The 12597-nt window shown below is 41.6% G+C and overlaps 1 protein-coding gene across 14 annotated transcripts in view; it reads right to left on the bottom strand.

The window, feature by feature from the left end:
- Positions 1–12597, bottom strand: part of osp (myosin phosphatase Rho interacting protein outspread) — a 600580-nt gene that overhangs the window by 549854 nt on the left and 38129 nt on the right. For all 14 annotated transcript variants that reach the window (XM_076182079.1, XM_076182084.1, XM_076182083.1 and 11 more), the window contains exon 2: positions 7197–7391. In XM_076182079.1, coding sequence (XP_076038194.1) covers positions 7197–7391 — 195 coding nt within the window. The remainder of the gene's footprint in view (positions 1–7196; positions 7392–12597) is intronic.

The following is a 12597-nucleotide window of genomic DNA, read 5'->3' as shown; positions in this document are numbered from 1 at the left end:
AATACAATTTTATAACCGACCTAAATTATATAAAGAAAGACTAGGAGCACTCGATCTGCCACCATTAAGAGGTGGAGAGAGAAGCAATATGATAGCAGTATTCCAGCTATTGGAGGGAGTGGACCAAACTGAGGGAGATTTCTTTGTTTGGGATGGAAGGGCATACATTACAAAGTCATGGAAACAAATTGAAAGAGACCACCTGTCTGAACAAAGTGAAGGAATTTTTCATACAAATGTCTCACTCCCAGATTACTTAGATGATACAGCTCAAGTTAGAACCATGAACAAATTTAAAACTAGGTTGATACACAAACAATAAGGATTACATGAGTAAAACTAATACAGGGAATCCACTATATACAAAACTCCAGTACATAAAACTTTGAAAGTATACATACATACATATAACAATGTCTTTTTCCCCCTTACAAGGGAGGTAGTCAAAGTCAAGGGCATAAAATCCACTCCCACCCATTTCATCCTTATCCCCTTCTATACGGGCCAAAATCTCGTGGGCAGCATTAGCTGCCAGACGTGCGATGTTGCGTCATAATACTCACATTACAAAAAATAAAGTTACCGCTGTATTGCTCGTTCTCTTTCACCCGTGAATTTTGATAACCATAGAAAATATGATGAAGCCAGTTTACAGAGTATGGGGGTCACGCAGGTACAACTACAATATATATAATCAAGACACTGACATCGGCATCCTCGCATACCCACTTGCTCCTCATGACGCCAACGTAGGCATCATCGTATCAAAGGGGTTAACATACTCCACTCCTATTAACCACCCCTACCTCCCTCTTTTCTTGGCTCCTCCCGGATGATGGATCATCCCTGTATCTCACTCACTGACTTGGGTCAGAAGACAGCACATCCACAGCAAGGCCACTTCATTTAAACACTGACCCTACCCTCTCCATCCCCTCATGCAGAAAAAGAGATGATGGAGAAATATCTTCAGGCTGCATCAAAATATCATTCACACATATTCCCTCACCTCCCATCCCCCACCCACTCCCCTTTCATGCATCACAGAATCATCCATCACAACCATTCTCCACTTACCTCTATCTTCTGTCTTCTCCTTTCCTTCCTCAACAAACATTCCCCTCTTTCCCAATGCCCTTTTTACCCCATCCATCCATCCATCTCATCCTTGGCTGCCCCCTCCTGTTCACGCCTTCTACACCTTTTTCTTCACCCATTATTCCCATGTGTCCAAACCATCCCAATACTCTTTCATCCTTTCATCAACCCTATCTCCCAAGTCCCTTTTCACTCTCACTCTCCTCCTCACCTCTTCATTTCTCACTCTATCCAGCTTAGTAACCCCTATCATACTTTTCAGGAATTTCATCTCAAACACATTAAAACTCTTCCTCTCTTATGTTTCATGTTTCTGCCCCATACAGCTGTTGGCACAATTATGCCTTTAGACAATCTCCTCTTAGCATCCATTCCCAAATGTCTTCTCATTGCACTTTTTAATCCCAAGGCATTTACTTACTTCTCTCAATCTACATTCTACCTCCATTTCTCCCTTTCCTGCCACATTCACACCCAAGTATCTAAAGCTTTCTACTTCCTTCAGTCTCCCTTAATATTCACTTCCAATTTGCTGCCATTCTTTCCCCTTGCACATTTCATCACCTTACTTTTACCCACATTTATCTTCAACTTCCTTCTTTCATACACATTCCCAAACTCCAATTCCTTAATCCCTCCTCTAAACCTGCTACAAGCAGTTTTATCAGCAAAGAACAACTGGTTTGTCTCCTATTTTTCTCCATTTTCTTTAACCATCACCAATCACTGGCCCATTATCCTTGCATTTACCTCTTGCACCATCCTTTCCATGTATTAATTGAACGGCCAAGGCAACATAACACATCCCCATCAAAGTCCTACCTTCACTTCACACCTCAAACCACTCACTCTCTCCATTTCTAATTCAAACACAGGCTGTAATGAGGAATAGACATTTAGGAATGGATGCTAATTCAAACACAGGCTGTAATGAGGAATAGACATTTAGGAATGGATGCTAAGAGGAGACTGTATAAAGGAGTGATTGTGCTAACAGCACTGTATGGGGCAGAAACATGGAACATAAGAGAGGAAGAGAGAAGGAGTTTGAATGTGTTTGAGATGAGGTGTCTGAGAAGTATGATGGGGGTTACTAGGCTAAATAGAGTGAGAAATGAGGAGGTGAGGAGGAGAACAGGGGTGGAAAGGGAGTTGGGAGATAGGGTTGATGAAATAGTATTAGGATGGTTTGGACACATGGAAAGAATGATTGAAGAAAGACTAGTAAAAGAGGTATGGAAGGCAGATGTGGAGGGAGTGAACATGAGGGGACGTCCTAGGATGAGGTGGATGGATGGGGTGAAGGGAGAATGTCTGTTGAGGAAGGACGGGAGAGGACAGAAGACAGGGGTGAATGGAGAATGGTTGTATATGGATGATGATGATGTGATGCATGAGGTGGAATGGGCGGGGGGATGGGGGGGTGAGGTAGTATGTGTGAGCAAAATTTGATGCAGCCCGAAGGGATTTCTCCCCGTCTTCTCCTTTTCTGCATGGGGGGATGGAGAGGGGGGGTCGCCGATTTAATGAAGAGGCCTTGCTGTGGATGTGCTGTGTCTTGCGACACTGCTTCTGACCCAGGGCGGTGGACAGGGTGCAGGGATGACCCTTCATCCAGGAGGTGCTAAGATAAGAGGGAGGGTGGAGGGGTGTGGAGTGTATTTAGGGATGGAATGGGTGGGAATGATTTTATGCCTTTTCCTTTTTGGCTACCTCCCTTGTAAGGGGGAAAAAGCCTTGGTATATGTATGTACAAAAATCTGATCTACACAACCTCTACCCATCCTAAATCCACACTGTTCCTCACCAATTACTCCCTCTGTTCCTCTCCTAATCTTCTCAATCAAGATCCTTTCCTAATCTTCTCAATCAAGATCCTCCCATAAGCCTTCCCAACTACACTTAACAAGCTAATCCCTCTGAAACTACTACATTCACACTTGTCCCCTTTTCCCTTTTAAAGTGGAACTATACAGGCAATCCTCCAGTCCTCCTGCACTCTACCTTCTCTCCAGCAAACATTAAATAACCTCACCAGTCAGTCCATCATCACTGTACCTACTTTTTTTTTTAGACATTCTGCATGGCATCCATCCAGACCAGGTGCCTTACCTGCTTTCATCATCTTAACTGCTGCCCTCACTTCATCCTTCCTTATTTCTCCTCCATTTTCCTCACTCATCACGGTCATTTTCTTGGCATTTCCCACTGCAACTATCTTTCCCTCCCTATCCTCCTTCACATTTAGCAACTCCCTAAAATATTCTGCCCATCTTCCCCTTACTGCCTTCTCCTCCATTATCATCTCTCCATCTGCACCTTTTACCTTTTCTCTACTTGATTCGCCTCCTCTTCCTCTCTTAATTTCTTTTCAAAACATCTTTTTATTACTTTCAAAAATTTCTGTCATACTCTTACCCCACTTCACATCTGCTCTCCTCTTTGCCTCCTTTACCTTTTGCTTTACTTCTCTTTTCTTTTCTTTGTACGTCTCATATGACTCCCTCGTCCTATTTTGTAACCAATCTGTGAAAGCTCGCTTCTTCTCTTCTACAGCCTTCTTTGTTTCCTCATCCCACCATTCACTACCCTTCCTACTATTTCCTCCTGTCCTTCTTGTTCCACACACCATCCTTGCACACTTTGTGACTCCCTCCTTGAACCATCCCCATTCCTCCTCCACACCTACCTCTACTCTATCCTTCACTCCCTCCCACTCCTCCTTCAGCTTCTTCTTGTACTCCCTCTCCTTTTCCTCTTCATTTAAAGAGTTCACTCTAAGCACCTCCCTACCTTTTGTCCCTTTCCTCTTTCTCCATCTATCCTCCACTCTCAACTTACCTTCCACCAGAAAATGATCTGATATTCCCCCACCCTCTCCCCTTAGCACATGTATATCCTTAACTCTTCCTATCATAGTCCTATTTACCACTACATAATCCATCAACGCTCTATCTACCACCCTTCCCTCCACCACCCTCTCCCATGTGTACTTATGCCTGACTTTCTTCCAAAAGTAGAAAAGTAGAAAAGGTAAAAGGTGCAAATGTGTTTCAAATTTGTGTTTTTATTCAAGAGTAATCAGTGTGCTCCAAGAAAGGGATGGTTGGGTGGAATGTGTCTACCTGAATCTGGTAAAAGCTTCTGATAAGGTATCTTATAAAAAAAATACATGGAAGATTGAACATATACAATTTCTTAGAGGGAATTTGCTGGAATTGATGAAAGATTTCCTGAATAATAAATCAACAAGGACAGTAGTCAAGGACAGAATGTCAGGATGGAAAGAAGTTACTAGTGCAGTCCCATGGGTTAGTGTTTACTATTTTGCATTTTTGCCAACTTATATGCTAATGCTGCAAAAGTCATGAAGTAAGGAGTATAGGGGATTGTAGATTGCTTCAAAAAGATCTGGATAGGGTATACAAATGGAGCCACAAGTGGGAACTGATTTTCAATGTGAAGAAATGCAAAACAGTAGAAATGGGAGTAAGAATAGAGCTGCACTGCTCTAGACAAAGTGTAATTATTAATTTACCAAAGCAATGGGGGGGGGGGAGTAGACTTGGGAATAACGAAAAAAAATTCACCAGAAATACATCAAAAGGATCACAACCAAAATGGTCCCCAGTTTGGCAGGTAAGCCATACAAGGAAAAACTAAAAGCAATGGGTCTGCCAACTTTGAAAGATTGAAGAGAAAGAGGTGATATAATTATGATATTCAGGTCACTAAATGAGGTAATTTATATTGACAAAAAAAGATATTTTAATTAAGGATAGAAGGGCTTTAAGAGGTCATGGTAACAAATTAAGGAAAAATATATGTCTAAAGGATGTGAAGAAATAGTTTTTTTTTCATATAGATGCATAAATAAATGGAATAACTTAGGTGATATAGCACAAGTTGGAATACATGAATTAAAATCCAAATAAAATAATTGGAAATCAAGAATATAGAATTAGTTGAAACTGTACATTAATTTGAGGCTATGATAAATTAGAGACTAGGATACAGAACCCAACAGGCATTACTCCTTTCCTGTATACTACAATTAGGTAAATAGTAGAGAAAGTTACACTCTACTGACAAAAATACGAGTAGCATTCCACTGCATGGACAGAGATATGATGCATGAAGATTATTAACCTGATTTACCCTAGAATAGAATAAACTGCAGTAGTGTGATCACTGCACAAAAAGAAGAGGGAGCAAATATTCTGTGGCTAATATTAGATGAAAAAAATAAAATTTATCCAATTACAGGGTACACCAAAGCCACAACAGCAGAAAATTGTGGCAAAGTAACATGCAGTTGATACTTTAGGGTCTATATGGGGCACCCCTATGAACCAGAGCCACACATAATTTTGTCTGTGATAGAGGAAGACTGTTCATAGAGAAATGATAATACTTTTATTAGACTGCAACTGTCCCTCCGTTATGCTGTCCCCTAACCCCTTATTACTGTCCTGTACCATTTCTCTGAATACTCATTTCTTTTTTTCGCCTACCCTGTGGTGGGGGAAAAGAATGCTACCACCAAGTCTTCCCACTTGAGTCGTAACAGACGACAAAAAAAACGGGATGGGGGATAGGATTAGGAGTCCTGCTACCTGTAGTCCCAAAGGGGACATTCCTAAAAAAAGTAAAGGCATAAGAGGGTCTAGGAGTTTTCCAACCAGCACCCTAAGGTTTAGGTCTTTTAATGTGCGCGGATGTGGTACAGATGAGAGTAAAAGGGAAGAGATAGACAGTATGTTTGAGAAGAAAGACGGGTGTGTTGTCATTGAGTGAAATTAAGTTGAAAGGGAGGGGCGAGTGTGAATTTGGGAGTGTAGTTGGGAGGTTCTCAGGAGTGAAAAAGGGATGAGGGAGAGGAGTGGCTATACTAGTAAGTGAAGAGATAGGTAAGTGTGTAGTGGAGTGGAAGGTTTCTTCAAGGTTGATGCGGATGAAGGTGAAGCTGGGAAGGGAGATGTGGGTTTTTGCAAGTGTGTAAGGGGCCTGGTAGCGAGGAGTGCATAGAGGAAAGGGAGGCTTTTTTGATAGATTTAAATGAGTGCATAGAGGGATTAGGGAGAAACATCAATGTATGTGTATTGGGAGACCTTAATGCTGGTGTAGGAAATGAACCAATAGATGTAGTGATTGGGAAGTATGGAGTTCCAGGAAAAAAATCATAGTGGAGAGTTGATGGTGATGTGTTAAGAACAAACTAGATGTAGTGAGATACAAAGACGGGTCACTACGAGCATAGCTCCCCTTCCTGTATAATACAACTAGGTAAATACACAAACCAAAACCCTTGCCATAGAACATATGAAAATTATAGGTATAGTTACTCATATCATTATATCACTCTACTGAAACATTTACAACAAATTTCTACCTAAACTGCACATCTTTACATAAATACAATTACACTAAGAAAACAAAACATACACTTCAAGACCACCCACCAAACTTCTTCCTACAAAAACCCCCTCCATAAGTTATCCCAACATAAAAATTCCTCCCATGATGAACAAGAACAACGCTTGCATGACTGCATTCAATTCACCATTGAGCACTAAGACAACAGTGTACCAACATAAAATAAACCAGCCACAAAAATAAACAGTCCTAAACCCACCCACCACACAACTGACACAGAACACCTCATTACACTGCATAGTTTTGATGTAATTTTTTTGTGGCTCATGAGAAAGTGTAGGAACTTGAGTTCTCTTAAAACTGACAAAGACAGCTAACAAATATCACAGAAAGCCCAGTTAAGGATACTGGGCTGATTCCGAGATCTCTCCCTGTCTTCCAGATGTCCTGTCCATTAAAAATCCTGTCTGCAAGAATATCGTAGGACATTTCTGTGTTGTCATTTCCTCCATGTGAAACTAGTGTCATGTTAGAAAAGCACCCTATGATCTACCTATGTTCTATCAGGTTTTGAAGATATCAACAGATGACCATCTCACATGATACAATATGCACATTAAAGTTTACCATTTGCCATGTCCTTAAACATGTTACCAAAGTGTTTCCTTGCTACAGCCCACTAATCCACATCCCCTAAAAACACTATTCTGATTAAATCTTACCTTTTGTTGTGTCCTAGGAAAGACAGAAAGAACATCGTGCCACCAACGTGTCTCTTCTCTGCAGGTGCCTTTGATAAAGGTGACACGATCAGGTGCAGTGATGGCTAGTGAATACTGGTTACCAGTTACATCTTCTGCTTGTGATACCTCCAGTACACGGTTCATGTCCACCACACCCTGTGGAATGGTGGCTGGCTGCCAGTGACAATAGACAGGACATCAGTGGTGCATCAGACTATGAGACTACAAGAAACATAACCAAAATTAGATACATTATATGCTTTGTAAAAGTACACATCATTAAACAGATTTCATGGAAAAAGACACACAAAAGAATAGCTTCCCACACAGAGTGGTGGGTATCTGGAACAAATTGAATGAGGAAACAGCGAGTGTAAAAACTATACAAGAATTTAAGATCAAACTGGATGCTGAAAGATACAAAAGCGGGTCACTATGAGCATAGTTCTCTTCCCGTAAAATACAACTAGGTAAATACAAGACTGGAATATGTATCAGTGGTGTGGTCCCTACACAATGTAAAGTATATAAGAGAGATCAAGAGAATATAAAAGGCACCAATTAAATTGGTCCCCAGCTTGGCAGGTAATGATCGACTGATTTGTGGCATATGGTGTCACAATATCTATGTCATATGACATTGCTTACAAACTTTCTAAAGGTGGCCAAAATTTGTATTTTGAATAAAATTTTATGATAAAATTGAAAAAAGGTATCTTGTACATACATACGTACATATACCAAAGGCTTTTCCCCCCTATACGGGGGTAGCCAAAAAGAAAAAAGCACAGAAACCACCTCCACCCATTCCATTTCTCATACATTCCACTCCCCTCCACCCTCCTCCCTCCCTCCCATCTCGGCACCTCCTGGATGACGGGTCATCCCTGCATCCTGTCCACTGACCTGGGTCAGAAGCAGTGTCGTAAGACACAGCACATCCACAGCAAGGCCGCTTCATAAATTTGGCGACCACCCCCTCTACGTCCCCCCATGCAGAAAAGGAGAAGACAGGGAGAAATCCCTTCAGGCTGCATCAAATTTTTTCTCATACATACTTCCTCACCCCACATCCCCCACCCACTCCCCTCATGCATCACAGCCACAACCCACAACCCGTCTCCAGGATGTAACACTTCACCCCATACCATACAACACATAATGGAAGACTGCATTATACACAATCATGCACGCAAACAACACAACATATGCTCTATAAAGGATTTGTGGGAAAACCCAGTTTCGGCTATGGCATTCCTTGGGGAGACGGGACTGCTCGGACAGACAGTCTAGGGAACGACAACAACAACAACAACCCCTCTCCATTCACCCCTATCTTCTGTCCTCTCCCGTACTTCCTCCATGGACATTCCTCTCTTTTGTAATACTCCTTTCACCCCATCCATCCATCTCATCCTAGGACGCCCCCTCATATTCACTCCTTCCATCTCTGCCTTCCACACTTCTTTTACTAATCCTTCTTCACTCATTCTTTCCATGTGTCCAAACCATCTTAACCCCTTCCATACGGTGCCGCATACGTAGGCGGCATGAGGAGCAAGTGGATACGCGAGGCTGCCATATCGGCGTCTTGATTATATTTATTGTAGTTGCCCCTGCGTAATGACATACTCTCTAAACTGTCTTCATCACATTTTCTATGGTTATCAAAATTCACAGGTGAAAGAGAGAACGATTGATATAAGCAGCGACTATATTTTATGATGCGAGTATTATTACGACACATCGTACGTCTGGCAGCTAATGCTGCCCGCGACATTTTGGCCCGTACTGAAGAGGTTAATACTCTTTCATCAACCCTATCTCCCAATTCCCTTTCCACCCCTGTTCTCCTCCTCACCTCATTTCACACTCTATCTAGCCTAGTAACCCCTATCATACTTCTCAGACATTTCAACTCAAACACATTCAAACTCCTTCTCTCTTCCTCTCTCATGTTCCATGTTTCTGCCCCGTACAATGCTGTTGGCACAATCACTCCTTCATATAACCTCCTCTTAGCATCCATTCCCAGATGTCTATTTCTCATTACACTTTTAAAACCCCCAAGGCATTTACTTGCTTTTCTCAATCTACATTCTATCTCCACCCCACTCCTCCTTTTCCTGTCACATTCGCACCCAAGTATCTGAAACTATCCACTTCCTCCAGTCTTTCACCCTTAATACTCACTTCCAGCCTGCTGTCACTTTCTCCCCTTGTACATCTCATCACCTTACATTTGCCCACATTTATCTTCAGCTTCCTTCTTTCACACACCTTCTCAAACTCTGTCACTAATTTCCTCAATCCCTCCTCTGATCCTGCTACAAGCACAGTGTCGTCAGCAAACAACAGCTGGCTCACCTCCCACTTTTCTCCATTTTTTTTAACAATCTCCAACACCTGACCCACTACCTTTGCATTCACCTCTCGCACCACCCCATCCATGTAAAGATTGAACAGCCAGGGCGACATAACACATTCCTAACGAAGTCCCACCTTTACCTCAAACCATTCACTCTCTCCATTTCTAATCCTAACACAAGTTCTACTACTTGACTTCTCTTAACAGCTTTCCTCCTATCCCAACTACACTCAACAAGCTAATCCCTCTGAAACTACTACATTCACACTTGTCCCCTTTTCCCTTGTAAAGTGGAGCTATACAGGCACTCCTCCAGTCCTCAGGCACTCTACCCTCTCTCCAGTAAACATTAAATAACCTCACCAGCCAGTCCACCATCAATGTACCTACTTTTTTTTAGACATTCTGCATGGCATCCATCCAGACCAGGTGCCTTACCTGCTTTCATCATCTTAACAACTGCCTTCACTTCATCCTTCCTTATTCCTCCTCCATTTTCCTCACTTTCAAAATTTTCTGTCATACTCTTACCCCTTTTCACATCTGCTCTCCTCTTTGCCTCCTTTACCTTTTGCTTTACTTCTCTTTTTTATTTTCTTTGTACCTCTCATATGACTCTCTCATCCTATTTTGTAACCAATCTGTGAAAGCTCGCTTTTCTTCTACAACCTTCTTTGTTTCCTCAGCCCACCATTCACTACCCTTTCTTCTATTTCCTCCTGTCCTTCTTGTTCCACACACCATCTTTGCACACTTTGTGAATCCCTCCTTGAACCATCCCCATTCCTCCTCCACACCTAGCTCTACTCTATCCTTCACTCCCTCCTACTCCTCCTTCAGCTTCTTGTACTCCTTCTCCCTTTGCTTTTCATTTAACCACTTCACTCCGGGCCAAAATCTCGCGGGCAGCATTAGCTGCCAGACGTACGATGTTGCGTCATAATACTCGCATCATAAAAAATAGTCACCGCTTACATCAATCGTTCTCTCTTTCACCCGTGAATTTTGATAATAGAAAATGTGATGAAGCCAGTTTAGAGAGTATGTCAGTTACGCAGGGACAACTACAATAAAATATAATCAAGACGCCGATATGGCAGCCTCACGTATCCACTTGCTCCTCATGCCGCCTACGTAGGCGGCACTGTATGGAAGAGGTTAAAGAGTTCACTCTAAGCACCTCCCTACCTCTTGTCCCTTCCTCTTCCTCCATCTATCCTCCATTCTCAACTTACCTTCCACCAAAAAATGATCTGATATTCCCCAACCCTCTCCCCTTAGCACATGTACATCCTTAACTCTTCCTATCATAATCCTATTTACCACTACATAGTCCATTAAGGCTCTATCTACCACCCTTCCCTCCACCACCCTCTCCCATGTGTACTTATGGACTTTCTTCCGAAACACTGTATTTGCTATCATCAACTCTCTAGACACATTTCCACCAACTCTCCACTACGATTCTTTCCTGGAACTCCACATTTCCCAACCACTCCATCAATTGGACCATTTCCTACCCTAGCATTAAGGTCTCCCAGTACTTTTACATTGATATTTCTCCCTAAATCCTCTATGCACTCATCTATCCAAAAGGCCTCCATTTCTTCTACGCTCTTCTCACTGCCAGGCCCATATGCACTTACAAAAACCCACATCTCCTTTCCCAGTTTCACCTTCATCCACATTATCCTTGAAGAAACCTCCTTCCACTACACGTTTACCTATCTCTTCACTTACTAGTATAGCCACCCCTTCCCTCCCTCGCCCTCTCTTCACTCCTGATAACCTCCCACTTACACTCGCCCTTCCCTTTCAGCTTAGTTTCACTCAAAGCCAACACATCCATCTTCTCACAAACATATTACCTATCTCTTCCCTTTTACTCTCATCTGTACCACATCCACGCACATTAAAAGACCCAAACCTTAGGGTGCTGGTCGGAAAACTCCCACACCCTCTTATGCCTTTGCTTTTTCTTTTAGGAATGTCCCCTGTGGGGCTACAAGGAGAAGGATGCCTAGTCCCAGTCCCTGTCCCTCTTTTCTCGCCTCTTACGATCCAAGTGGAATGACTGGATTAAAAACAAACAAGAAACAGGGTGAAAAGTAGAATGTTTGGGGTGATTTATGTGCCCCAAAACACGGGGTCTTGGAAAGAGGGTAAGCATTAAAAAATATCAGATGATACAAGGCATTCATTAAACAAAATACTGAAGAATGGAGGTAACCTGGTGCTTATGGAAGATTTTAACTGCAAAGAAATCTGTTGGGAAGAGAACAGTGAAAGGTGGAGAGGATCTGTGGGGGAAATGCATCACTTTTGACATGACTATAGAACATATGATGACACAATGGGTCAATGAAAATACCAGATACAGAAGTAATGAAGAATTGAAACTAGATTTAATATTTACAACGGAACCTGAAATTCTCGATAAAATCTAATACAAGACACCATTTGGAAAGAGTGACCACATACTAACAGAGGCTGAACTAAAGGAAGAAAAATATATGGAGAGAAATGAAAAATACAGAAAAGGACGATTGATGTACAACAAAATGGACTTTGGGAAACCCAATAAATTCTTTCAAAATGCAAACTGGAAAAATTCTACATTGAAGAAACAAATATGGAAGAGAAATGTACAATCTTGATGGAAATCTATAATGGAGTGAAAAGGTATGTACCAAGACAGAAACAAGAGGTGTACATTAAATGCTGGTTCAACAGATGCAGTGAGGCAAAAGATAGAAGAGATAAAGTTTAGAAAAGATGGAGAAAAGATGAAAGAAAAGAAAAAAAAAAGAAAAAAAGGAAATATATATCAACCATAGAAATGAATATGTAAAAGTGCACAAACAGGAAAAAAGAAACTATGAAAAGACATCATAGAAAAATGTAAAGATCAACCCAAACTATTCTATAGATATGTGAAAGGTAAAATTAAGAATAAACAGAAAATGGTGAAACTACACCAAGGAAATACAGAATACACAGAAGATCTAGAAA

This window comes from Oratosquilla oratoria, unplaced genomic scaffold, assembly GCF_046742065.1.
Source record: "Oratosquilla oratoria isolate Oo_2021 unplaced genomic scaffold, ASM4674206v1 SCAFFOLD50, whole genome shotgun sequence".
NCBI classification, from domain to species: domain Eukaryota; kingdom Metazoa; phylum Arthropoda; class Malacostraca; order Stomatopoda; family Squillidae; genus Oratosquilla; species Oratosquilla oratoria.
The sequence above is the reverse complement of the archived record's forward strand: the minus strand, read 5'-3'. Positions and strand labels throughout refer to the sequence as shown.